Source organism: Primulina huaijiensis, chromosome 15, assembly GCF_012295235.1.
Source record: "Primulina huaijiensis isolate GDHJ02 chromosome 15, ASM1229523v2, whole genome shotgun sequence".
NCBI lineage: Eukaryota > Viridiplantae > Streptophyta > Magnoliopsida > Lamiales > Gesneriaceae > Primulina > Primulina huaijiensis.
In genome coordinates this window covers 1,738,325-1,765,520 of record NC_133320.1, presented here as the reverse complement: position 1 = coordinate 1,765,520, position 27,196 = coordinate 1,738,325, and the positions used below count along the sequence as shown (strand labels likewise).

Below are 27,196 nucleotides of genomic sequence, written 5' to 3'. Positions count from 1 at the left end.
GTCATCCATGAAAAAATATTACTTTTTATACTAAGAGTATTACTTTTTATTGTGAATATCGGTAGGATTGACCCGTCTCACAGATAATATTCGTGAGACCGTCTCACAAGAGACCTACTCTTTGTGCACATCGAGACAAAAACGAATAATAGCGGATAAAAGTAATATGTTTTGATTTTAATCATTTTCAGCATTTCTAAAAATATATTTTTTGTTATTTAAAAACCGTACTTGGATAATATTTTTTCAAAAATGATTTACAAAAATTTTATCCAAAATCATACTTTAAGTTTTTTTTACTTATAAAACACTAAAAATATTTTTAAAATTCTTGTCAAAACGAATAATAGTGATTTGTTTTAAATTAATTATATCATGGTATCTGATATGTTTAAACATCATAATTTAAATAAATATAATCATTATTATATAATATGTATTTTTAAAAATAAAAAATTAGGAAAACTTCGCAGGAGGGTAGAATTTTCCAGTCTCTTTTTTTCTTCCTCAATTCCCAAGGTTTTATTTAATGACACACGTTAAAGGCCAATTCAAATCACTTTTAATTTAATTTTTTATATGTTCATATACGGACCTTTTTTTTAAATTTAATAGGCTGCCCATTGAATTTTAATCAAAATCTTTATGCTCAAGTATTTTTAAATGAAAAAGAGAAGGGCCAGATGGAAGTTAATTAAATCTATATGTTAAATGTTGCATATATAAGTACAATCAGCAATGTTCAACTCGTTTAAATATGTATTGAGGGACACATGTATTAATTCTTTTTTTAAAAAAAATTTCTCTTTTTTATTATACCCACGTGTATTTGTCAAGTGCAAATCAAGAAAAAGACATCTACCATCGATTGAATGGGTTCGCAAGTAATAAGATTAAAGAAAGATGTGAAAATCCAAATGAGCTATCTAGCAATTATCAAACGGACTTGGAAAGTAAAAAGATTAAAAAGAAAATTAAATATCTCCCGTAGGTTGGTTTCCAATTGCACTTTAACCCAAATGAATATCAGGGATCACTTCCCATAAACCAGTCTTTAACACGCTCGAGACATGATTCAAAAGAAAACATAAATCCTAAATTCACCTCCCAAAGCAGAGACTTTTTCTAGGTTATCTTTTTATTGTTGTTATTATATATTAATTCACTTCTTCCTCTTCTTAGGTGGTTGGAGGTCTTCCTCTTCGTCGTCGTCGTCTTCATCTTCCTCCTCGTCCTCTTTGTCATCTTCTTCCTCAACGACCCCTTCCTCGTCGCCACCATCTTCCGCATCTTCATCATCATCTTCGTCGTCGTCATCATTGTCATCATCATCATCGTCCTCGTCGGGATCCCCTCCATCCTCCGGTTCGTCGTCGTCACCATTCTCCTGAGCTCCGCCGGTTGATCCTCCTTCGCGACCCTTTGTGGGTCCGCTTTTGTTGCCATTAGGGTTAGGATTTCTTTCATCAACATCATCCTCATCCTCGTCACCTTCACCATCTTCTTCTTCATCAGTGTCATTATCACCAGCATCAGTTACCTCATCCGGAAGAAGAGAACCATGATGGTCTCCTCTAATCTTAGGTTGGTTATTCAATAGCTTTATGCATTCCTTAAATTTAGAAAAACAAACCCGAAGAACACAAAGTTATAAGAGTTTTAACTTTTGCTCAGAAGACATATATATATATATATATCACAACATCGAGTCAATTTTTAAGAGAACAAAATCGTATTATAATGATCACATGTGAAGCATGGCTTAATATTTAAGACAATTATCATAATGTGGCAGATGTCAAACATAAGTACCATGTGAAAACAACTCTTTGATAGACTTGACAAGGTCATCCCACTTGCTCCTTTCAATTTATTATTTTCAATAATAAATATATGATAAAATAAAATATTACAGATTCCACAATTAACATAGTTGTGCATTGAAAACAGGACTTAAACTAAGCTAAATCAACAACTAGATCATGAGGTTAGGATACCATGAAACAAGTTATCCCTATCACGCACAAGATTGGGTATCTTATAAAGAGTCAAGTTGGCTCACAATTTTTCAAAATCGATTCAGTTAGTATCATTTTCATATTTGAAACTATACACTCTAGCCCAGCTCGAATATATCCAAATAAACAAAAATTATTTCCTCACATCACTCATAACATTTTATAAATATACACTAAAAATCATACAAGATCATAAGATTGAGCCCAAACAAATCGAGCTCGAACTTAAGTCAGCCTTAAGCCCAAAATGATTTCTTTTTAAAGTTTCGAGCAAAGTTCTATTAGAGATTAGTTGAGCTTCAATGTCAAAAATAAATAATATTCACATGATTTAGTTGGTTCACACCCTACAAAAGATAACCGGGACAAAAAAGGAATGGGCCCAAAAAGCTTTATTGAAAAAATCCCAATAATTTGAGTCGGGTCCGTCCTACTAATTCAGGCTTGAGACATTGAACAATTCATGAAACATATTTTCAGTTATTATTTAATTATAATATACACTTAGTTCCAGCTAATCTTTTACAAAATTATTATTATAATATTATTGGCATATAAGAATCTTGGTTTGGAATATTCTAAAGGTTTATATCATGGCCAGTTGATACTATCGTATCGCTGCGAAAAGAAACTTTAGTTAAAAGGCGGATTGAAGAAATAAACCGAATAAAAAAGACTGTAACAAGATCGATCTGCTTTGGATTGAACCGGCTATTTCGAATAACTAAAGTATGTTTAATCAAGTTCGTGTTAAATATTTTACATAATTACTGCATTATAGAAAATAAATAAATAAATTAGATGTCCTAGAGGAAAAAAAACAGATTGGAAAAATGAATTTATAGAATAATATAGATATGAATATTTTTTAAAAAAATTACCATCAAATTATCTAAATCTCGAAACCCCTCCGTATAAAAAAAACAAAAGAAAAGTAAAAGTTTATGCTCTTTTCTGACAAATTTGACACGAAAATTCGAATAACAACAATAAAAAAGACAAATATGTGGACGAATTTTTAGAGAGAAAAAAAAAACGATTTTAAAAATATGCGCATAATCAAAATTTCAGCTTAAACAGGGGTGACACGATTTTTTTTATAAAAAAAATATTATTAGGAGAAAAAATTAATTAATAAATAAAATAGGACAAAATGAAGTGAGATCTGGTACCTGACTAAGGCCTAAAAGCTGAGCCTTGACCAGGGCTGAAACTAGCAAAGCCACCAACCACGCTTCACCACCGGCGCACAATAGCACGCTCTGCTTAACCATAGTTATCTCGGGCACTGTACCACAGTTAATCTTCTGCATAACTAAAACCGCAACAAAACCCGCCTACGTAATACTGACCGTTAGATCTGCCAAGATTAGCAACCAGATCAATGTATTAGTTAAAGAAAAAATATATTTATTATAAAAATAATGATTAAAAATAGGTAATCGGAGAAGAAGACAGAGCACCACTTTCTAATGATAAAATTTTAGTGGAAAGCAAGAGTTGGTTGATTTCATGGAACGAGGAAAACCTCGCGTCAGTAAAATAACTGCGAAAACTTTAAATCGAGTAAAATTATTTCATAGAAGAAATTTCACCGACGCAGCTGAAATTTTGAGAAATCGTGACAAATTATACAAGGATCTGAGTGTATGGAGATGAAATTAAAGTAAAAAATCCAAATATTATTAGTTAAATTCAGGGTTTATGGAGAAGACTTACCCGGAGTGCGCAGATCTGAGGTTTGGTTGAGGAGATCTAAGGGTTTAGAAAACTAAAAGGCGGAGTAGCAGAGATTAGAGGCAACTTTCATTGTGGACCGTCCGATCAAGCAGAGAAAACTATAGAGAGGAAGATGTAAATATATTATTGTATCTGCAGGAAAAGAAGCTCGGTGGTGTGGTGATTCTGGGTGAGCTGACCGTAATCTCCTCAGAGGGGAATCGGGCAGTTCGGGCAGCGTTAAAAACAAGCGAGATGGGAAAATATCCGGGAGTTAAAAGCTGCCCGTCGATTAGGTGTGGATTAGAGGTGCATAAGTTTGTTTTATTTATCAATTATTATTTTCAGCAATTTACGCTTGAACATTTTTAAATAAGAAGACTGACTTCTTTTCTTTTAAAAAAATATATAATATACTACTAATTTTCGGTGTTGACTAATGTACCTAATTTTATTAAAAAAAAGAATAGTCATAAAATAAGTGAACTTAGATCAAAATAATGGTCATTTGCGTCTGGATTAAAATATTTAATCGTGATTTTAAATTTATATTTTAAAATTCACTTGTGTAAAGTTTTTAACTTGAAAATGTTTCAAATTCATTTTTTTGAGATACATATAAGCTATTGCAGGGTTTTTTAAAATAAATATATAAACAATTTAACAAAATATTAAAAACCAAAAACTTCAAAGATCTATTATAAAAAAAACCCCGCTTCCTCATTTATTTCTTTTAGGAAAATGGGTTTGAAACGCGCTTTACATTTATTCTTTAAAGTTTTTGGTTTTTCAATATTTTGTTATGGTAAACAAAAAAATTTGTTCAATTATTTATTTAAAAATAATCCCTTATTGCGTTACAAATATAATATATTTCAATTGCAAACAATCATTAAAAATTCAATTTTTTGAAATATTTTTCCGGTTCAGATCACCCAGACCAGATGAAAGTTTTCCATTTTGAGCATAATTATAATATTTTGTTTCTTTTAAAATTCATGAAACTAGTGTGCAAAACACAAGTACCATTACATGTTATATGTATTTTTATGATAAAATCAACACGCCATTCAACAGTTCAAGATAAAATTGATTTACAGTATTAATTTATATTACCTATTTTCTTGTACAGGAATAATATATAATGTTAGTAAATGCTAGAAATAGTTAATCTAAGAATTTGTGAAATTTAGATGGTTTTTTTTTTGGGGGTAACAATCTCTAGAATGATAAGACCAAAAGCGGATAATCTCCGACCAAAACAGTAAATCGTGCACGAGAAAAGAAACATAAGCACAAGTCATGTTATAAAAGGGAGAGCTTGGTTGCCCTGCTATTTGCTCCATCGTATACTAAAAATGAATTCCACATTCCACGATCGGCATCCGACAGAAAATAATACATTGTATCAATTCAGAAAACGCACTAGGTTCCTGGTGTTAAAAAACGAGAGTACAATTTAGCAACTAGCTCAGTGATATGCCGTTGGATGTTATGAAAATTCGCATTCGAAGTCTCTACATTTCAAGATGCTGAAAGGTGCCCATCGTAGGCTAACATCAATTCTTTAGCATCTTCCTCGAACCTCAAAACATATTTCTCAATGAACTTCTTTTCTGTATAGGATAACAAACTTGATATTTTCGGCAACTTTTCTACAAGCCCCCTTGATTTTAGGATCTTGAAAACTCTATATCGAGGTAATACTCTCTTCTCCATGCTGAAAACCAAATATTGTGGCCACTCAACAATCATGGATTTGTCGAGCATAACAGTGTTCAAGAAGAACTCAATTCCACGTCTTAATCGCACTTCTGACGATTTGAAGAGATGGGGTGACTTGAGAAGCATTTTTTTGCATTGGCATTTGGAGAAACCGAAACTCTGAAGCACTTCGTATTTCCTACTGAGAGTCTCAGCACTATTACTATAACAAGCAAAAACACCATAAACCAACATCCTTGAACCCATGACGAATCCAAGTTCAGTAGCTCTTGAAATAAGAGATTTTAGTTTGGTCTCAGACATATAAACGAGCCGTGGCTCGTTCTTAAGAATCATGACCAATTGAGATCCTACAATTCCACAGCTTTCCAGATATTTGATGCCAGATAGCAATCTGGAATCCTTGCCAATCACCCAAGCATACCTCGAAAGGATATGAAACATGTCATCATTAATATTACATTTACTGGTATCAGGTTGGATAAGCTCAAGAACTTTCTTGACGTGCTCGATACACGGCTTCAGCTTTTTATCCAAACTGCAAGTGAGAAGCATCGGGTTCTTGGAAATGAACATAGCCAATTGAGGTCTTGGGATACCGATTTCTTGAAAATATATGAGCTTTGGCTTAAGTATTTTTTCGACATCAAGTACAAGAATCTGGGGTCGGCTATTAAGCATCGATCTGATTTGGGTATCTGAAAAACCATGAATTTTGAGAAAATGAACAGCTGCTTGAGGTTTTTCAAGGGATTTGACATGTGAAAATTGGCTAGTAATGGTGAGAGCTCTCTGTTTGGGACATTTCAAAGAGTCGATCAAAAAATTGAGCAAAATATGGTTTTCTAAGTTTGGGTGTGTGGTTGATGTGTAGGTACGGCTCATCAGAGCAAAAGAGAGAAAAAAATCGATATAAGGCGAAAGTGGGTTGGTGGGGGTCAAGTGGAAGTTGAGAAAATGAAAAGGCAGAAGTGAGTAAGAGCGAAGAGAGGACATGAACTCTCAAATTTATTTTAAAGTTTCCAACAGCTAGGAGAATTAGATTCTAACAACTGGTAACAAACTGTTGTTATATCTGAATACAACCATAATACATAAATCTAAGCTTGGCACAAGAAAAAATAAAGCTGAGCCTTTCTTATAATGGAAAGTGGTAAACTAGATAGGAATTTGAAATGACAGATCAAGATAGACTCAACACTCAACAGAAGCACAATATTCGTTAATCACCTGAACAACCAAAAGAAAAGGCTATAAATCAGTTCAAGAATGTCCAAGAAGCAAACCAAAATCCACTTAAACCAAGCTCAGCAATCATAATGTCATATATACATCAACCCAAGGGTAAAGAATTAAAAAACAACACAATAGATGAAGTTTCCGAACCTACAGCTGGATTTGTATAATCCACAACAATACTACTTTCAGCTAGTTAATTAGTACTGACCCATATGATTTAACTAAAAGTGGTAGGGATCTTAACCTCAGGTGCATTCGCTTACTTTGACCACTACTAAACGTACATCATCACATTAAAAAACTAGAAGATTTCACATTTCCAATTTGTCCAGACTCCAGATAGAAAGTAGAACACTATATCTTCATCCCACAAAATTTCCCACTTCGGCAAAAACACTTGACCTACCGAGACTAAATAAACATTAAAACAAGCATTGATTACACGGTTTAAAGCTTTTGTAGCAACATTCATATAATCAGAACAAGTATCGAAACCGTCAATTAGACAACCACCAATCCCTAGTCCAAGATTATCCATCTAAACTCCAGAATTTTCTCAAAAACATTTTAAAACCCTTTGTTGGAGGCTCCCAACACAATTACGCCAGAAACCCAATAAATCCTAGAAAGAGGAATCACAGAGAAGGCGATGATACTTTTCAATTGATAGATTCCAAGACAAAATGCAGCAGTTCATTATACAAAGATTTATAATAAATCAATACAGAAATGGGAAATACAAAAAGGACTTCTGAATTTATAAACAACAAAAATAAAAGTACCTGATAATTATTGAACAGTGGTGCAAGCAAACGATGGCCGTGGCCTCATATTAAAGTTTCACTTCGAAATTTATGCAGCTCCTTTTGCGCAGAAGATTAGTATATTTGAGGTGAAATTATTGTCAAGCCCACGAGATAATACAATTTGTATTCCGGCCTCTTCCTTCAAAGTTCAGAATTATGTTTTGTATTTACACGTTGGATTAGGTCAATGTATTAGATTTCATATATAACAAAAAATGTAATTGAAATTATAAAATTATCATAAATAAAATACAATAAAGTTTTTATAATATAGTAATTGATTATAAAAGAAATAACGTGAGTAAATTATTTCTAAACCATATTCCTGTCTGTGCTTGACATGGTTGGTATAAATAAATATTTGTACTAAGACAAATTTAGAATGATATTTTTGGCACTAAATGAATCATTTTAGAGTGCCGGAACTCTCCAAACAGGGTAAATTAATTGTGTATCCACTATCCAGTATCTATTCTTTCAAGATTCAGAAAGATGGCCTTCGTAAGCTAACATCAATTCTTCAGCGTCATCCTCAAACCTCAAAATATATTTCTCCGTAAACTTCTTATCTGTCCAACGTAATATACTTGTCATACTCGGCAACCTCTTCACAAGCCTCTTCGATATCACCACCTGCACAACTCTATGTCGAGGTAATATTCTCTTCTCCATGCTACACATCAAACAATATGGCGATCCAAAAATCACAGATTTGTTAAGCTTAAGAGTACTCAAGAAGAACTCGATTCCACGCCTTAACCGTGCTTCTGATGATTTGAAGAGAATGGGTGCTTTGATAAGCATTTGTTTGCATTCACATTCAGTGAATCCGAAGCTCTGAAACAAGTTGTACTTTTTATTGAGTCTCAGCACTGTTACCATAACAAGCTAAAACACCATGAACAAACATTCTTGAATCCATAGCAAATCCTAGTTCGGTAACCCTTGAGATGAGTGTTTTGAGTTTGGTTTCAGAAACAGAAAAGAGCCGTGGATCATTCTTCAGAAGCATGATCAATTGAGATCCCACAATACCACAACTTTCCAGATATTTGATGTTAGATAGCAATGTTGATTTTTCGCCAATCACAAAAGAATACCTTGAGAAGATATGAAACAGGTCATCATTAATATCACATTTACCGCTGTCTGGTCGGTTAAGCTCGAGAACTTTCTTGATGAGCTCGATACCAGGCTTCAGCTTTTTATCCAAACTGCAAGCAAGAAGCATCGGGTTCTTGGAAATAAACTTAGCCAGATTAGGACTTGGGACACCAAGTTCTTGAAAATATACAAGCTTTGGTTTAAGAATCTTTTCAACGTCAAACAGAAGAAGCTTGGGATGGATATAAACCAATGATCTGATTTGGGTGTCTGAAAAACCATGAGATCTGAGGAAATGAACAGCTGCTTGAGGTTTTTTAGGGGATTTGACATGTGTAAAGTGACTAGTGATGGTGAGAGCTCTTTGTTTGCGACATTTCAAAGAGTCGATGAAAAACTTAAACATAACACGGCTTTCTAAATTTGAGTGCGGGGTTGATGTGTAGGAGCGGCTTAGAGAGAAAGGGAATAAAAAATTAATGCATTGGGAAAATGGATCGGTGGGGTCGAAGTGGAAATTGCGAAAATGGAAATATAAAAGTGAGTGAGAGCGCATACTGGACATTATCTCTGAAATTTGATTTAAAGTTTCCAAGAGCTAAAGGTTAGATTTAACAGGTAACAGACTGTTATTGATATGGGACATGACTATAATTGACATATCTAAGCAGGGCACGCAAAAGATGAATCTAAGCATTTCTTATTTCGAGGTCATGGAAGCAGAAATTAGATAAGAATACGAAACAGAACGATCGAGATGAACTCAACTCTCAACAGATGTGCAGTACCCCTCGGCCACCTGAGCATTCCAAATTAAGAAAAAGATATAAATCAGTTTGAAGTCCAAGAATTCACCAAGAAAACAAATCATCCAAGCTCAGCTGTCATATATGAGAACAAACCATGTGTAGAGAGTAGGATACAACACCAAAAGATAAAATCTTTTAACCAAACCTCAGGGTTTGTTTAATCAACAAAATGGCTACTTTTTTAGCTACTTAATTATGATTATCTTACGAATGAACTCAAAGTGGGGAGGATCATAATTTCAGGTGCATCTGCATACTTTTAACACTCCTAATCATAAATATGTAACATTAGAAAACCAGAAGTTTCCACATTCCAGTTTGTCCAGATTGAAAGTAGGAAGACTTTATCAGGATCACACTAAATATCTGCCATTGGCAAAATTAATAATTCTACATAAACATTGAAAATGCTGGATGTAATTTATACAAAATCACTAAGATTACAAATGATAATTGAAATAAAATATTAAACAAATTACACAAAATGTAAATGAGCTCAGTGCTAGTAGAACCAATACACAAGTGGTATGGCCAAATCTAAAATCATCAGTACCTTAGTCAGCACTCTAACAATAGGAGCAGAATACCAGAAAGGAATCAGCCTCGAAGCTGTAGCTTATGAGCAAAGCTAAGCAGATTTCAAGTAAATCCAAAGAAAATCAAGTAAGAGTGCTCGAAAATGTTGATGTAGTCTACTGCTTTTGTGACAACGTTCACGTAATCAGAAAAAGTTTCGGAACCATTACCTAGAATCACCATCAATCCCCAAAATCCCCAATTTTACCCAAAGAATCAAAAAGAAAAAATCCAGAAAATCTTCAATATACGGAGTAATAATGAAGTAGCACATAAACAGACAGGTGATGAAACCTGGAGGCAAACCTTCGCCACGACTCCCGAGCAAAGTCTAGCTGAAATACACGCAGTTCTTTCTTAAAATACAATTGGTTCCCACAGACAGGATCACAGAATTAGTATTTGGAGCATTTCAAGGATTTAAATTCGAAAAAAGGATACAAAACAAAAAAAAATTAAATGGTTCCAATTTTTGGGATTTTGAAATATATTAACATATATTTAAAAAAAATAAGTTCCCATTTGTAAATTGAAGATTTCAAACAAATGGATTTTGAATTTAAATACATGATAAATATATAATTATTTATGTTGCATTATAAACTTCACATTTTAAAATTTTGAGAAAGGGTGAGCGTGAGATTTGAAGTTGTTAAAAACTGTATAAATTTTTTTTTTTTTTTTTGGCTTTTTAGAAGGAGGGATTTCATAAATATTAGTTTTGAAAATTGAGGTAGAAGAATTTTTATTTCAAGTAAGTTAGGAATATTTATTAAATTGTTGAGAATGATAAAGAAAAAATATAAAATTTAGTAAATTAAATATGATAGAAAAAAATAACAAAATATTATAAACATTGTGTCATAACATCGTCATCCAACAAAGATAGCATCAGCTTTATACTAATAATTTTTTTCATTCCATCTAACTAATATCATTCAACAAAAACATATTAAATTTAACATCATAGCAGAAAAATCACACACACACACAAAAATCCCAAAACAAGCTGAAATCAATAAAATGGTCAATCAGTAATCAGTTACCTTTTATCAAATTTTGTGAGTTATATGAATTAATATGTATGGAAGTACAAATTTTCTAAATAAAAGTACCTTATATTAGAATTTATCATCATTTCATAAAACTGCATAACAATAGAAGATAAAAAAACATACAGTTTATATTAATAGATTTATATATTTCCCATGATCCTATTAGAATTCTCGTCACATATATAGCTCTTGCCATTTTTCAAATCATCAGCATTACTTGTCATCCCTACATTCATCTGTTCGCCATAATCGATCCGTCGACGACTTCTTTTGGGATCATCAAGTAAACCAATGCCAAGATAATTACTATTATATGTTTTAAAATCCCACAAATCATGATCATCAGGTGTGGCTGCAAACCCCATGGATACAATCGAACTATTACAGACAGTAATATCTTCTATTTTTTCGCCATGACCATTCGTGGCCGGCGAAGAAGGATCTTCTTGTGTAGCCATAGTGTTCTTCTCTCCCTCAGTACTTTCTCTATACTTGTTGAGGTAATCTTTCAAGGGTCCAACATAATTCTCAAATCCAAGTGTTGTCATAGCCCACAATAGATCATCGCCGTTTATGGTCTTTCTCTTCTCCCTTTGGCATTTATCCGATGCTTCGCCTGTAAAAAAAATTCGACGGTAAACCTAGAGATTAGATTATAGATTTAATTCATGAAAAAGCTTGATCAGTGGATACCGGTAATGAAGTTAATGAATTCGGAGACACATTCTTGCACAGTTTGCTTTGCTTCTTTGGAAATCTTGGCATTTGCAGGGAGGGATTTCTTCATGATTCGGCTTACATTGGCAATGGGGAGGAAGCCGTCTTGTTCCTTGGTGTCTGCAAGTGCCATTGAGTTGTTGATAATTAAGGAATTATTTTGTACTCTTTTTTTACTTGTCATTGATGGAGGGAGGAGCTGGAAGAAAATATAAAGTCCTAAAAAATAGAAATAATCAAGGTTCAAGGTTTACACTGCTGGAAAACTGGAGATGAGTTTTAGGGTTTATATAAGNTAAACAAATAAATAAGAAGCTAGCAATACAAAAGAGTGGAAAGGCGGTTCTGATGATGACTTGTGAAGTTCAAAAGGTTGATAATCGGTTGGTTGAATATGTGTTTAAAAATAATACTTTGATAAAATAAAGTAAGATTTATAGGTAATAGACTAGCACAATCGAGTTGACATATTAGCCTGCTCACATCATTATAATTTTATCTTTTTCTGTAAAATACAAATAATTCTTATAATATATAACAACTATACGTGCTTGGACCATTTGTGCAGACTCGAGAAAATTAAAAAGAGGAAATTCAAGAAATTTATAGTATGTATGTATGTTTATTATTTTTTTTATTTTTTGGTTATTTATGTTAACAAATTTCAGTCTTGTTCATGTTCATTTTGATTTTTGACAATTTTAAATTTTTTTCATCGAGAGTCTGATATGACATACACACTTTAATGTCTTGTTGGGAAAAAAGGGATTAAAATTTTCAAAAAAAATAACAGACCAAGACTTCAATTTGACAAATACGTGACCAAAAATCTAATGTTCTCCTATAGGGGAAAAAAAAGTTGATTTACAACCCGAAAAAACCCATAATCAAGAAATTATTCAATTTCGATTTTATTTTGATATATTGTAAAGTGAAATTTATGTATGGAGAACAAATATTATAAAGTGGAACATAATTTTGACACAACTATTTCAAAGCTTTATGTGAATGCCAAATGGCACATTTAGAAGCAATGCAACATTTTTCTGTTCTTCACAATAGACGTGCACTAAAATACCGAAAATCGTCTTTCAAATATGATATGATGTCCAATCATAAAGAGTTGGAAAAATTAATCATCAAACCTATTTTAATCATTTAGTCAAACAATTGTATTTATATTTTTGTAAGTGCGATTGTCCCACGAAAAACTTTGACATTATTAGAAGCTTCCAATTTTGGTCGGCTGCGCCTCGGAGACTTTTAGATAAAGAGGTAGCTTAAATAACTTTCTTATTTAAGAAATGTGATAATCATTATTAATTAGTTTATTAATATGCCATTATATCAACTTATTTTTCGACCATATTAAATTTCAGTTGTTATTTTATATCTTTATTGAATTAAAATCTTAATATATGAACAAGTGCTAAAGGAAATAAGAAGATTTTCATATACTTCCTCATAAAAATGTTCTTACGTAGTTAATGATGATATGTGATAAATCGCGGAAGCCAATTTTTTATTTCCTGTTATTTTAAACATGCGACTTTGTGAATCTAAATAATGATATTTTTATCATCTTTATTCTTGTTTTGCTGATTAGGTTAGGCTAACGGCGACGGCAGGGCGTCAACTGGAAGCTGTAACCAGGTGTTGCTTTGCCTTATCCACCATCAACCAATGCCGGTGTTAGGAGAGTTTATAGCTTGCTCATCGGCCCGTGGCTATGATGGCCAAAATGTGGCTACAATGGTCAAAGTCTATTATGACAAAACGGCACAAGAGATCGGCAAATCCTCAGGTCTGCGTCATGCTACTGTGATGAGGACTGGATCTTCGCCTACAAATAGCTAGGCTAACGGGGAATAATTTTTTGCATCGCTTTGAAACCAAGCAATAAAATCCAATCAGGCTCGTGTTAATGTAAGATGTTAAGTTGACGACGGCCACTCGAAATCAACAGCGTACGAGGCTGCAAATATGTAACTGGTTCTCCTTGTCCCTTAAAATAGAACTAGTTATAGTTTGCCACTAGAAGGAAAAATCGTCTAATCTCCATCATGTTCAATGAATTTTATAACTTCTATACATCATAAAATACAAGACCAAGTAAATATATCCATAAAAAATAGTAGTATGAGCAACAAAGTCTGCAATAACAATAAGAAAAAAGAATGGCTTAAGAAACAAGACAACAGTAGGTTAGCTTTCAACTCAACCATGGCTAAATAGCAACTATTGAATCCCAGCAGGTACAACAGAATTATAGTGCTCACCAAGCCCAAAAGCATGCCTATGAAATGACAGCAGAATACTTGACTTCGTTGATGAGCCGGTTCCATTACTTTGCTGGTATTCCTTCCCCATTTCTACATCAGGAAAAGATCCTGAATATATCATGATAGGTTTCTTTAAACAATGGGTTAGAGCACCGAGCTCTAGTTGTCCTCCCCATGCTGCAGTAGACTCGATGTCCCTGCAATATTTTTCAAACCTCTCAGTAATGGAATCTGCAGATTCTCCATCTGCAGCATTTTCAGAAAGAAAAAAGGGTAGATAATCTGATGCATTTTTTCGCATATAATTAGCCACCATTTCCCGAAGTTCTTGGTAAGTACAAGGAGAGGAGCCTCCAGAATGGAAGGCTAATTGGTCCTCAACAGCTCGGTAGAGACAATGGCCATCGGCTTTTATTTCATTGATGGTAAATCCAAGGGGTTCTAGTTTTCGCTCTAACTTCTCGTCTTCAATAATTCGATCGCTTACAATCTGGCTCTGCTCTTCTTGAATTCTACGTTCCCTGGCTGCTTCCTCTTGGGCTCTTTTTTCACGTCTCTTTGCGTGCTTATTTGGTTTTGATGACTGCTCTGCTTGATTTGTGACTGAAACCCCAGCAATTGCCTTCACCAGATTGTCCAAATCTCCCTTTTGTTTATCAGTACCACCATTGTAGCCTAACAAAGCCAATTCCTTAGCTTGTGCTTCTTTAAGCTTTGTTGAAAGTCTAGATATCTCTTCATCAACTTGTTTCTTCTTGGCTTTCTGTTCCGCCTTGCTACCTTTTGCTGCGGCCTTTTTTAATGCAACTTCTTTGTTCTGTAGATCATTACTCTCTTTTCTGCAATTCAACAAATTCCACTTGAGCTCATGACAAATTTCGTTCTCCGTATGAAAAAATACATAATCAAAGAGCTCTTTGATTGTCAACAACTGTAACAATCATCTAATTTCAAAGTTTCGGCAATTTAATACAAATCACTAGCAACCAGAGCAAGAAAAGATTGCAACCAAATCTACCAGATACGAAACAAATCAGCCTACATTCCTGATGGCACCAATGTCCAATAACTACTTCAATTCATTTCACCCTTCTACAGAAAGGGTGTTGGGGAGCATAATGTCATTCCCAGAGCAAAAAGGAGTCTTTGTTCTTTTTCTTTCCATTGTTTTCCATTTCGCATCTTTTGTTTGTTTAGGTCTATGACTATGTGAGCAACCAAAGTGGAAACGCAATCTGGTTATACTTCAGCAAATGATTATCCAAGAAAGCCGCAAGGTAAATTATTGGTAAAAATACAAGGAAAAGGTATCAAATACAACGAATTTTGAATTATTTAGTTCAGAAATCCAAATTTAGATTCGGTCAAAAAATAAAAAACAGTTTTTTGTCATACTATTCAAGTCTCGACTATGAGTTGATTTAATAAATCATATATATCATGATACTGATACCATTCAAGATCATTGAGAGGTAATTCATTCATTGATTTTACGGACAAAAGATTTATCATCTTTATTGATGAGATTATGGAAGTAAATATTCTTGCATTTATCGATATTGCACTATTCGTTCTTTAATAAAGAAACAAGGTCTGAAAAAAACCACTTAAATAGGATTATGCATGCACGAACATGTGTGTAGATTTACCTGTGTCTAGAAAGCATCTCTTCAAGAGTTTCTTGCTTCTCTGGAACTGCATTTTCTGAAACCCCCTCAGACATTGTGTCTTTCACTGGATTTGTATCTGCCATTTACCTATCCCGAAATCAAGGTGTTAGATCAATATTGGGAGCATTTTTTATCAATCAAGACTTCAAGGATAACACAAAACAGGAGAGTAACAAAAAAGAAAGAAGGGGAAAATGAAATGCCAAAAATTCCACCAGTTTAAGAACGCAAGCTGGTCTTGGATGTCAAAAAGCAAAGTATGATTAGATCCATTCTGTAAAACGTGTTTGTAATTTAAGCAACATCTCCACCATAATCAATCATCACTTGTTAAAGACATATCAAGATCACTCCAGCTATTTCTCTAGGTTAGTATCAGGTGGATGCAATTCAATCTTACAGAAAATACCTACATTTAAAATGACATTCCATTTTCAATCATCCATTTCCCCGGAAACCATTTCCCTGGAACTAGATATTCAGCATCTAACTAACTTCAGTACACATCGACACTCGGAACACAAACAAAATCAAATAAACACGCCAAAATTTAACTCATCAACAATGGTGCACCCACCAATTTTCAGCAAGAAAACATAGAACTCATCATATGCTTTTACAACTCAACATGCTTACTAATTTTCTAACTCTCTAATCAAACAAGATCACGATAGAGATATTTTACGAAATTAAAACGTTAAGGGTAATCACAGAGATAAACACAAGTTCACTTGAATAAGCGAATGAGAGCCACGTGTCAAAGAAAAAAAGGCAGAAAATTTTAGGAGATTTTCCGTTTACATAGCAATAAACAACATCATTGCATCACTTCCCGGTAACAAGAATAAAACTTACACGACAATTTTAGTAAAATATAACTACTACAACTCGATTCACATCGTAATGCACCGAAAAAAACAATAAGACGACATAAAAAGTCAAGATTCACAATGCATAAAAAACAACATTAACAAGTAACAGAGAAGGATGAGTAACAAATCAGAATTTAAACTACCACTTAAAGAACAACAAAAGACCGTAAAGGTTTCAATTATCACACGAGAGAACCGATTCAATAACTACATAATAAGACCCGCACCAACATTAATAAGATAATAATTCAACAGATACCAACAATTTAAATCATTTTTTTCTAAATTAAGTCGAACTTAGCCCCACATCGAAGACGAGTACGACATTAAAATTTCACTAAAACCCGATACAGAAACGCCATGTATAAACCGAATATGGAGGTGATTAAGGTCATGTAAGCAGCAACATATGAAAAACAGACCCAGATGGTAGAGTTTTGAACTGTATTCTAGCAATATATACGTATACGCACAGATAAATACATACAAACATACATATATATACAAAGGATAACAAAAAGTAAGGGTGTTGAAGACAAAGTATAACCTAGCTCATAACTTGTAACCAAGCCGCCGGCCGCTTTCAGAGAGGAGGGGAAGGCCGGGAGGGTTTGGTTTTAGGAGAAGCAAAGTAATCGCCTCATTTCACGACTCCAAATATTTATTTTATTAAAAAAACAATTGGCCCATTGAATATTTACTTTTCTTTTTCCTTTTTATTCAATTTTCTCTATTTCCTTTTTCAGAAAAATTACCTTAAAACTTATTTGGAAAAAAATTCATACTCGACAAACCCACGAAAACCCAACAAAAAAGTTTATATCTTTTTAACTCATTTTATAAAAAAAATTTCGTGCGAAAAAAGCCAATAGAATAAATTTTAGATTATTTTTCTCAAATTGTCCTTTTGACACATATGATGAAAGAATTATTAGAATATTTGTGAATAAAACAAATTATACCTAAATTTTATTGACTACTTATTTCAAGCTAATATATATTATATAATAGTCTTTTTTTTTCCAGGAATAGTGATTTTTCGAAAAAATTATACACACATATTACTATATTAGTATCTGTTTAATATATTTTCTGAAAATTCAAAACATTTAGATATTAAAAGCTAAAAAAAAAATTCATGTATATCTTTTTTTGGTTGAGAAATTGACATGTACTTTTTAAAAAATGAATTGACATATATTTTTAACCGATCAATTTTATTATTATTCATTTAGCTAGAAACGCTTTCATGTTTTTATGTGGCTGACTTAAAATTGAATAGTTCTATTTTTTTTGAAAACAGTATTTTTTATTTATAATTTTGGTCCATTATATTATTAAATTTCAATTTTAGTACGTACTTATATTTTTTTTGCAATTTTAACATTTTTTTTACATGACGTTAATGTGACAGCGCTGACATTTTGCTAGTGCGTACATTATACCAAATCAACATCCCGATGAAAAAATAACTGAAATTGTAAAAAATTGAAAAATATAGAACTAAAACTGAAATTTGACCATATAAAATACCAAAATAACAAAGATTTAAACACATAGAACCAAAAATGTCTTTTTTCTTTTTTTTAAAAAAAAATTCAATAGTTAAAATTTTGCAAATGCAGTCATGAAACTATTAATCACTATAATTCCAAATTCACAAGACTGGAAAATCTTTCACCAAATGATTCATACAAAGAGGTGCGAAAACATATTTATTTTAATGATTTTATACATCTCTTTCGTTTTTTTAATTTTTCTTGGGTATCAAATTTTGATTTGTGAACTCCTCCTCTAATCGAGGCTTTTTAAAAAAATTATGGATCTCTAATCGAGTTCGGGATACTAATTATTGGGGTAAAAAAATTCATTAGCCACAGGATGAGCAACCGGTCTTGGAATGTAACGTGGAGACATGCAAAATTAAGCACCGCTAAATGCAGCTTAACTAAAAAAATTAAATAAAAACCACAACAATGACAATAATAATATATAATCAAATCAAGCATTTTTTTATAATAGAACTAACAAAATATTATTTTTTTTCAGTGAAAAACAATACTTTAGATATAAAAAATAATGTTTTTCATATATCAAATCGAATATCTGTCTCATAAATTTAACATAAAATGGTCTCAAATGTATTTGTGTGTTATTCATATTTTTATTCATTAAATAAGTAATTTGTTATTTTTGCTATGAATGCCATGTTGGATAATTGATTCGTTTATGGACACATTATATGTGAGAGTGAGACCCAAGTCTTTTGGGCCAAACTCTTGACCCACCCAGGTTCAAAAGTCATCTCAAATTGTGAAACCTACTTGTAATAATATTATAAATGATATAATATTATCCTTCTCATTCAATTGATTACCTACACAAATATTTATAGCACAAAAACTCACTTCAGGAATATCATGTTGTTAGTTTAACAAATTTATTTTGTTAGTTTATATTTATGTTGCTGGTTAGAATACTGTTTTATTTTACATTGCAATAAATTTTGGTTGTCGATCATTTGTTTGCCTATATTTTGGTGCAGCAGGTTTTGCACATATAAACTCTCGACATATTGTGTTTAATGTTATTGATTATGTTATGATCGTGCTATAAAATTTGTTTCACGAACAATCACATTTTATTTCATGTATTTTGTATTTGTTTCTTAAATCAAATCCCAAAGAACTTGTTAAAAATCAAATTGAAGGATAAAAAACTGAAGGTCTTTGTGTACGATACATAGGAAAAATTACTTCCCATGTGACATGAATACAGCTAGATCTCATTCGATCTCCAATATACATTTTACAAGTTGGGTCCCTCGAAAAATAAGAGACGCCTATTTAGTTCCTTTCGAGAATTCAGAGCTCTTCAACCATGAAGGAGAAAATATTAAAGCACTAAAGCTAAATTTCTGCAAAGCATTTCATACACTGTGCACAGTTTCACATGGATGCATTTAATCAAATACACAAGGAGCCATTATTAATTAATCGATTATTACATACATTATTAATTAATTGGATCGAAATTGTAATTAATCTCGTCATTTTTTTTCACAGCACTAATAATGCTGACACGACATTGATGTGACTCTAACTTATGTAATATCATATGAGTATTTATATTGAAAAAAAACTGAAATTATCAAAAATTATAAAAATATATTATTAAAATTGAAATTTCTCAATATAAATTATCAAAATAGCAAAATGATAAATATATTACAACAAAATTGTAATTTTACTAAGTATAATAAATAAGCTTTAATTAATATCCTATATAATTTGTTTACATCATTTACCCATTTAACATCGTTTTCTCTTAGTCTTCAGCAACTCATCGATTGTTTTAAGTGGTATGGTCTTTTCTTATTATAATTTCATTTTCTCTTTCTTTTTTCTTTTTTTTAAAAAAAATTTATTTAGGTCAACTTATTTTTCATTTCTTACTATAGATAAGGGAGACCTGTTCAATTTAACGAAATGAAATAAATTGAACAAAACGATTCGATAAATTAGTTTTAAATTTGTTTAAATTTGCTTGCATGCAGAGATTAATTATTCAAGAAACTAGCCAGCCCCTTTGAATCACACTCCAAATCCATCCATGGGAATTAACCAACCAAAAACCTGATTTCACAAGTAATCTTGTTTATTAATTAATCAGATTATCAGGAGTGGTCATGCTTGGCTTTTCTCGCCAGCTGATAAATACCTGTGCAACCCAAAGCAAAATTATTGCTGAAAAGATTCCAATTCTTGGGCGTGATCACCGTGCAGTAACGGGCGCCGATGAACCCCGCGACGACGAATGCCGTCTGCTGAGGGTACGAGACCGAGTCCGGTGGCATCGAGAAATTGGAAATATTGGTCACGCTGATGGCCCACTTGAACGTCGGTGCCCAGAAATGGATGGTTCCTGGCCCCGCGGGATGGTTCCATATGCTCTCGACTAACTTCTTCGCATTCATCGTCTTCTCCAATCACACTGGATGCTTGTGTTAGTGTCGTGTTTGTTTTGTTGGAGGATTGATAATTTATTCGTCGGATTGAGTTAAATATAGGTAGATGGGTAGAGGGTGATTGGGTCAGTACGTTGCTTTATTTAACTGTTAACAAAAATGCCTTTATTATTTCACTTAATATTGTCAGGTTTCCTCTCGCGATTTTTTATTTTAATTCAAAACATCCTTTACACCTGATGTAATATAGACCGAAGCAAATCATGTTTATGATGTTATGTTTAATATATAATGTATTTTAGATAAATTGTTTTCGGATGAATTTTCATGTATATGGTTGAATTAAGGCGTGTGTTATAATTAATATAACCACTTTTTCAAATTTTACTGTGGTCAAAAATCATGATCGAACCGTGTGGTAATTACTTGATTACTGTTCGAATTTATATAATTTTAGCGAATAAGATAAGGTTATTAGTTCGGCTTAGTTTAATTTTAATTTTTTACAACTTATATTATAAAATACTGTGGATTTTTAAAATTTATTTAAATAAATAAAAATAAGGGTTCGATTTAATTTAGATAAATCCACTAGTAAATTAACTTGCTTAGATTACGATTTTCTATGTATTCTCGAGACTTCAAAACTAATAATAGATTTACGGTTTCAACTACGATTGCACTAAAATTTGATTACAAAAACCGAACCCTAAATTCTCTATTTTCATTTCAGTTTTGGAGAAAAGTCAAAATTGGTTTCGGTTTCGGTTTTGATTTATGTGAGATACTTTTGTTTTGGTTCCCGATTCAACCGGAAATATGTCATTTATTTATATAACTAAAATGTTAATCGAAATTCATCCGACAAACACATGCAGACCCCAGTAAGTGCATAAATATTTTTTTTAAATCAGACACCGCAGAAAAAATTTTAATCTGACAAAAACTAAACACAAATACAACTATGTTTATGGAATTTAAAATTAAATCACACTTGATATAATTTATTGAGTAAGGCTTTCATAAGAATGTCTCACGAATCTTTATTCGTGAGACTGATCGATCTTGTCCATATTTGACATAAAAATTAATAATTTTTCTTTTATGACTCATATAGAATATTTATTTCATAAAATTGACTCGTGATATCATCTCACACGAATTTTTGTATAATTTATTTATCGCCCTTTTTGGAACACTCAATTCTATCCGACATTTTTAGCTATGTCTTTGTCAATGAGTCATCCATAAATCAAATCTGATGATTACTACTCAATAATAGATTGTCCCAAGAGTCGAGAAATAGTCAATAACCATCGTCCACTTTTTTGGTGCACGCATTTAATTATGCCAAGTCTAGTATTAATTTTTGGCCTACCAACTAAAATATATTTAGGTACCACTTTAACCGATAGAATTTGATTGGGAGTAAGATTTGAAGGTACACTATTAAAACTATATAATTTGATATCGAATAAATTAATCTGTGAAATCTAAAATCTCAAACCTATCAATCTCAACACAATCTTAACTTTATTCGGTCGAGAAAAAAAAAACCATGAATCAAGAGGTGTATCACCACCCTATTTTTAAACTAGGGGAAATAAGCCGAATTGGGAGTCCACACCAACTTATCCCATCGAAAGGTTCCATCACCTGAAAATTTTCATAGAAAGGGAAGAAGTGACGAAAATGATAAGAACAAGTTGTGTCGACCAATTTGTAAAATTCTTGGTGTATATGCCATCGCCAGCCAATTATAATTACGGCAGCATCTGCTTGTGTGGACTATTCAAGGGGGGTTTGTAGTAACGTACCTACATTTATGACATTTACATGACTTCGTTGGGTTGGAGCTTCTCATTACAATTCTCCATGGTAATGTTTGGTTCAAGTATTTGTAAGTATTGATATAAATAATCTTATCATATCACTTGTTTTGTACAAGTATTATTTATTTCGATCAATCAAATTATTAATTATTTATTTTATATCAATCAAATTCGTAATAATTTATCTCACATCAATCAAATCAATTAAATCAAACACTATATTAACTATCATTTTATATTTATTTTATTATTATAAAACATTACTTATTTCCATACTATATATCTCATACCATGAACCAAACGGTACGCATGTGTTGTTAAATATATGTCAAATAGCAACAACACTAGTACTGTACTTTTTTTCTTTTTGGGGGGAAAACATTAAGATGGTGATCGAATGTGCACGAATACAGAAGTGTACATATATTTCATGGCAAAAATCACATACATCAATAATTAAAACTAGTATACGGGAGCATGTGTTATGTGCATTTTTACGTTTTTTTTTTATATGCTTAGTTGTTTTGTTTGATTTGTTATTAATTATAATAGGCATGTATGTATCTTTAATTTTTTTGATAAAGGTTCATCTTTTATTCTTTGATTTTGTTGTTAGTTTTTGTATGCACAAAATTTAGCGGGAGTGCCAAGAGCTATTGCACCAAATTGACTGACAAATGTAAAAATTCTAACTTCTAAAAGTAAAAACGATTGTAAATTTTTAATTTGATCGTTATTTATGATCTCTTGAACTAATATACATTGAAAATAAATTAGAAAAATGAAAAAACATACCAAAGTGGTTATTATGAAGTGATCAAGTATTATATACCTACTTTTAGCATTTCGCATGTGTTCTTTAAAAAAAATTAGAGAATGTTTGGTTTTTTTTTTAAAAAAAAATTTATTATAAAAGTTATTAAAATTTGAGAATGAAAAGATAAGAGATAAAATTAATGTAATGAAAAATGTCATATTTTTTTTAGTCGGATATTTAGAGAATGCTTTAAGAATTATAAAACAAGTTTCTGCATTGTACCAAAATTAGGTAGTAAAAAAAGGTTAACTTTAATAAATAGTATATATAAATATATGTGTACCAAATTTAGCTAGTAAAAAGAGTTTAACTTTAATACATAGTACATATAAACATATGTATCAAGTATGTGAACGAACGAAATCAAATCGAATATCACAAAATTTTATATCACAAAATTTAAAAGCTCGAATTCTTGTTCAAGCTAGATTTCAATTTGAAACTCATGAAATTTTAATAGTTTCGTTCAACTTCAATTTGAATCAAAGCTCGAGTTCAAACTCATCTCGAAACATTCAAACATTCAAAGATGTTAACTTGTTTCGAACATTCAAATATGTTAACTAGCTACTCGAAATAAAATGTTCAAGAAGTTAAAAATATATTTATTTAATAAATAATTATGTTATATCGATAAAATATCAAATCTCGCTAGCAGACACGATGAATATATTATGTTAAATACATAAATTTGTAGTACATTTTTTGTATACATAATAAAATAATAATTAGAATATGGACCTCGATAAAACTTCAGGAGAGAAAAATATAAATAATTTCACTCAAATTTTGTACAAGAAGCCACCATATGCTTTGAAATATGGATCACAAAATGAAACTCAAAGGGATGAAACTCAAAGGGTTGCAAAACCGACTCCAATCAATTTTAACACATCATTGAAAATACACACAACACAGTCCTGAGTATATATGCCTTTAAAAGCGAATTCAAAACGCATTCATACAACACATTGTATGTTAGTTCCGGACAGCTTTAAGTGGCTGAACTCATAAAATGGCGGATATATATATGTTACATGTCTTGACAAGACCAGTTATCTTTAATACGAGTCTGCTGTTGTAACTTTACGAACCTTGAAAATTTAGGTCGTTGCAGTAATCAAATTTCGTCCAGCACACTGCAACTCGATATTGCAAAATCGGCTTAGGGCCAAGACTGCATCTTGAAAAATTTGGCGTGCTTAGTCTATGCCGAAAGAAATATTAACACGCACAGCAAAAACAAAAGATTAGCTTCTACATGGTATTCGACCAGAATCAAATACAATATTCCAAAATGATATTCACCAATGAAATTCTGCAGCTAAAGATAGGCAAGAAAAGTGTCTTCCGAACCAACATTTTCATGCTACAGCAGTTGCATAACCAGAAATGTGGTGGCTATTCACCTACACTCAGAAACACTAATCATATGATCATGTTACACCTACACATGGCTTCAATACCTATTAGAAACTTACAACCAATGCATGGACTATTTCATTTCCGAAACATGTTCACTAAAGCAACTTACACACTCATCTTGCACTCACTCATCCCAGATCTCAGGCCAGACAATGTACAATATAAATTAAGCATTTTAACAAATCTCCAGACTAAACGGACTCAAGTCAATCACAATCTTTAAACTCGATGTACGTAATTGATATAATAAACTGCAAAATAAAGCCAAATAAATAGCAAAGACGTACCCCTTCATCCTACCATGGTTCAACAACCGCCAAGAACTCCATCAAAGTTCAACCGCCAAGCAATGAGCAATCGAAGCCCCTTTCGGAACCACGAGAATCACATCCAACCTCAAAATCTTCCCACCCAAACTTCCATCACTGTCTTTCTTGACCTCGATCTCAGCACACATAATATCCACCTCTTTCCCACTTCCCTTCCCTTCCCAAACCACACACAACTTACCATCCAAATTCACCATTGTCGAGTTACACAAGAAATTCGGCAATCCTTTCTCTACCCCTCTCAACTCCTTCCAAACATCCATCTCCACATCATATCCCTGAATCTTCCCCAAGTAATCATAACAATACAACACATTACCAACCACCGCAGCCCGACCCCTCCAACCCATGTCCAACCTTTTAGGCACATTGCCCCATTCCCCATAGCCCACGTCGAAAACCACGCCTCCCCTATCGGCCATTGCGTATAGCTTATTCCCTATCATGGCACTAGCGTGCATCCACTTGTCCCTCACCTCAATGGCACTCGGAACCGCTGCCCAAGAACCGCTTTCGGGGTCAAACACCTCGGCCCAGTAGATGGAACGAGCCCAATTATCCACCACACACCCACCTATGACATAGATTTTCCCGCACCAATTTTCCGCGGCGGAAAACTCCCGGGACACCCGCATTTTCGGTCCGATTTCCCACTTATTAAACCTACAATCAAAGACCCAAATATCATTCGATGGGATGTCATTGATAGAACCGCCTATCATGTAAATTTTGTGGCCAAGCACTGAAGTCGAAGGCCCGATGCGGCTCTGAGGAATTGGGGGGAGGGGTACCAGCGAACGTTTGGATTGAAGGGTTTGTTCACAGTACCAGTGGAAGGAAGAATCAAAGCGGAGATTGAGGTATAGAGAGCATTCGGAGACGCGGAGGAGGGATCGAGTGCGGAAGAGCTCAGGGGACTTTATGGTAGACAGCCATGATTTTGAGACTAGAGAGAGGTACGGATGGTGGGAACGAGGAACTCTGGCCAGTATTTGGACGGAGATATCATCTGGCAGGTTCGGGATGAGTTGTGATGGAGGACACAGGGGCGATGCGGCAGCGGATTGACCTGTCATGGCGGGTGGATTCTAGTGTGTGCGAGGAAGAGAGTTTTTTTTTTTTTGGAAAGGTGCGAGGAAGAGAGTTGGAATCTTGAAATTTGTGATTGCAAATTAATGAAAATAATGTATTTTCAAGAAAAATGATTAAAACTTCCAAAAAAAAAGGTTTAAACTTGAATCTAGTGCACTAATTTTTAAATCAAATATATTATAAATTTATTTTATTTCTTAAAATAAAATTTACTTTTGACCATTATTATTTTTCTCAATATCCTCCTAGTATATAACAAAGGGAGAGTTATTTAAATATTATTTCAAGATATTGAAGATGAGTTAAAAAAAATTCCTTCCACTACGAATATATAATATGTGGTTGAGTTTTGGATTTTCAACAGGACAAAATTTATTTATTTTATATATAATTGATCATGTTTTATTCATATCTTAAACAGATAAAAATTTAATCTTTTTCATTGTTCTAACAAAACCCAATCATATTTCTTAATCTGACTCGGACCCGGAGGAACTTGATTGCTAAGCCAAAACCCATCTTCTCTAACGGACCAATTGCATATGTTTCCATCTGGTTTAAATCCGCAAGTGTAGGCAATGTCCTCATTAAACACTTCGAAGGCTTGATTCCTCGAACCCCAATGGAAACTACAGAAGAACATGGTAGTGTGCCAAAAGTTCATCCGGAAATGCCAGTAGAAATCGTTGGTCACGTAGAGCGTATGGTTGCCGAGATCAGTGGTCTTGGAGGCGCAATGGATCTTCAATGGGGAATCGTTGTTAGGAAGGACGTTCACGACGTGAACTTCGTATCCTTCATTGCTCTGTGAGGAGGCCAAATCCACCAGGAGTGAAAGGAGGAACAATGTGAAAAACATTTTAGTCAATATGGTTTGGGGGTGCTTAATTTTTATATATATTATAAAGAAAAAGGAAATGGGAGTTTGAAATATGAGTGAATCACGTATAAAATTTCCTTTTAAAGGTAATTTGATTACTTTCTTTTATTTCACCCTTTTTAAATGTAGTTTTTTTAAATATAAAATGTTATCCGGTTCTAATAGTAACATGAGGATAAAAAGTTGTGCAAACTAATCAACTCCACCTCGACCCGATCTTGATTTGATTCAATTGTGAAGTAAAGTTAAAACCATAACTCTT

General features: G+C 32.9%; 7 protein-coding genes across 12 annotated transcripts; all 7 read right to left on the bottom strand.

The window, feature by feature from the left end:
- Positions 1-958: 958 nt before the first annotated feature.
- Positions 959-3,983, bottom strand: LOC140959513 (uncharacterized). Of its 3 annotated transcripts, none has more exons than XM_073417384.1 (3): positions 3,738-3,983; positions 3,191-3,355; positions 959-1,612 (listed from the first exon to the last, which is right to left on the bottom strand). In XM_073417384.1, the coding sequence occupies exons 2-3, from the start codon at positions 3,329-3,331 to the stop codon at positions 1,163-1,165; spliced, it is 591 nt and encodes a 196-aa protein (XP_073273485.1). In that variant the 5' UTR covers positions 3,332-3,355; positions 3,738-3,983; the 3' UTR covers positions 959-1,162. The 3 variants fall into 3 exon arrangements, with proteins under 3 accessions (XP_073273485.1, XP_073273486.1, XP_073273487.1); XM_073417385.1 differs by having other exon boundaries at positions 3,191-3,378; positions 3,738-3,950; XM_073417386.1 differs by having other exon boundaries at positions 3,191-3,365; positions 3,738-3,911.
- Positions 3,984-5,212: 1,229 nt separating this feature from the next.
- Positions 5,213-10,429, bottom strand: LOC140958786 (uncharacterized). Its single transcript, XM_073416352.1, has 3 exons — positions 8,371-10,429; positions 8,095-8,180; positions 5,213-6,463 (listed from the first exon to the last, which is right to left on the bottom strand). Exons 1-3 carry the CDS (start codon positions 9,174-9,176, stop codon positions 5,262-5,264), a joined length of 2,094 nt encoding a protein of 697 aa, XP_073272453.1. The 5' UTR covers positions 9,177-10,429; the 3' UTR covers positions 5,213-5,261.
- A 762-nt stretch (positions 10,430-11,191) lies between these two features.
- Positions 11,192-12,057, bottom strand: LOC140958785 (uncharacterized). Its single transcript, XM_073416351.1, has 2 exons — positions 11,745-12,057; positions 11,192-11,667 (listed from the first exon to the last, which is right to left on the bottom strand). The coding sequence occupies exons 1-2, from the start codon at positions 11,950-11,952 to the stop codon at positions 11,192-11,194; spliced, it is 684 nt and encodes a 227-aa protein (XP_073272452.1). The 5' UTR covers positions 11,953-12,057.
- Positions 12,058-13,832: 1,775 nt separating this feature from the next.
- Positions 13,833-17,275, bottom strand: LOC140959542 (OVARIAN TUMOR DOMAIN-containing deubiquitinating enzyme 5-like). Of its 2 annotated transcripts, none has more exons than XM_073417435.1 (3): positions 17,140-17,275; positions 15,700-15,807; positions 13,833-14,889 (listed from the first exon to the last, which is right to left on the bottom strand). In XM_073417435.1, the coding sequence occupies exons 2-3, from the start codon at positions 15,801-15,803 to the stop codon at positions 14,007-14,009; spliced, it is 987 nt and encodes a 328-aa protein (XP_073273536.1). In that variant the 5' UTR covers positions 15,804-15,807; positions 17,140-17,275; the 3' UTR covers positions 13,833-14,006. The 2 variants fall into 2 exon arrangements, with proteins under 2 accessions (XP_073273536.1, XP_073273537.1); XM_073417436.1 differs by lacking the exon at positions 17,140-17,275 and adding an exon at positions 15,936-17,094.
- Positions 17,276-20,188: 2,913 nt separating this feature from the next.
- LOC140959543 (mitochondrial pyruvate carrier 4-like) lies at positions 20,189-20,683 on the bottom strand. Its single transcript, XM_073417437.1, has one exon. The coding sequence runs from the start codon at positions 20,566-20,568 to the stop codon at positions 20,269-20,271; it is 300 nt and encodes a 99-aa protein (XP_073273538.1). The 5' UTR covers positions 20,569-20,683; the 3' UTR covers positions 20,189-20,268.
- A 3,287-nt stretch (positions 20,684-23,970) lies between these two features.
- Positions 23,971-26,080, bottom strand: LOC140960069 (F-box/kelch-repeat protein SKIP6-like). 3 transcript variants are annotated; one of them, XR_012172095.1, is made up of 3 exons: positions 24,921-26,080; positions 24,177-24,385; positions 23,974-24,142 (listed from the first exon to the last, which is right to left on the bottom strand). XR_012172095.1 is itself a non-coding variant. In XM_073418186.1 (2 exons), exon 1 carries the CDS (start codon positions 26,036-26,038, stop codon positions 24,962-24,964), a length of 1,077 nt encoding a protein of 358 aa, XP_073274287.1. In that variant the 5' UTR covers positions 26,039-26,080; the 3' UTR covers positions 23,971-24,385; positions 24,934-24,961. The 3 variants fall into 3 exon arrangements, 2 of the variants coding, with proteins under 2 accessions (XP_073274287.1, XP_073274286.1); XM_073418186.1 differs by having other exon boundaries at positions 23,971-24,385; positions 24,934-26,080; XM_073418185.1 differs by having other exon boundaries at positions 23,972-24,385.
- Positions 26,081-26,493: 413 nt separating this feature from the next.
- LOC140958783 (S-protein homolog 19-like) lies at positions 26,494-26,913 on the bottom strand. The gene has a single exon (XM_073416349.1). The coding sequence runs from the start codon at positions 26,911-26,913 to the stop codon at positions 26,494-26,496; it is 420 nt and encodes a 139-aa protein (XP_073272450.1).
- Between the last annotated feature and the right edge of the window lie 283 nt (positions 26,914-27,196).

Excerpts from the sequence above, each read along its gene's own strand:
- LOC140959513 (XM_073417384.1), bottom strand. The coding sequence starts at position 3,331 with ATGCAGAAGATTAACTGTGGTACAGTGCCCGAGATAACTATGGTTAAG. Across the intron at positions 1,613-3,190 it reads AGCTTTTAGGCCTTAGTCAG|GAATGCATAAAGCTATTGAA; the intron begins GTACCAGATCTC and ends TCTAAATTTAAG.
- LOC140958786 (XM_073416352.1), bottom strand. The coding sequence starts at position 9,176 with ATGTCCAGTATGCGCTCTCACTCACTTTTATATTTCCATTTTCGCAAT. Across the intron at positions 8,181-8,370 it reads TATGGTAACAGTGCTGAGAC|CATGGAGAAGAGAATATTAC; the intron begins TCAATAAAAAGT and ends TTTGATGTGTAG. Across the intron at positions 6,464-8,094 it reads GAGGTTGCCGAGTATGACAA|AGTTCATGTCCTCTCTTCGC; the intron begins GTATATTACGTT and ends AATAAATTTGAG.
- LOC140958785 (XM_073416351.1), bottom strand. The coding sequence starts at position 11,952 with ATGACAAGTAAAAAAAGAGTACAAAATAATTCCTTAATTATCAACAAC. Across the intron at positions 11,668-11,744 it reads ATTCATTAACTTCATTACCG|GCGAAGCATCGGATAAATGC; the intron begins GTATCCACTGAT and ends TTTTTTTTACAG.
- LOC140959542 (XM_073417435.1), bottom strand. The coding sequence starts at position 15,803 with ATGGCAGATACAAATCCAGTGAAAGACACAATGTCTGAGGGGGTTTCA. Across the intron at positions 14,890-15,699 it reads GAGATGCTTTCTAGACACAG|AAAAGAGAGTAATGATCTAC; the intron begins GTAAATCTACAC and ends GTTGAATTGCAG.
- LOC140959543 (XM_073417437.1), bottom strand. The coding sequence starts at position 20,568 with ATGAATGCGAAGAAGTTAGTCGAGAGCATATGGAACCATCCCGCGGGG.
- LOC140960069 (XM_073418186.1), bottom strand. The coding sequence starts at position 26,038 with ATGACAGGTCAATCCGCTGCCGCATCGCCCCTGTGTCCTCCATCACAA.
- LOC140958783 (XM_073416349.1), bottom strand. The coding sequence starts at position 26,913 with ATGTTTTTCACATTGTTCCTCCTTTCACTCCTGGTGGATTTGGCCTCC.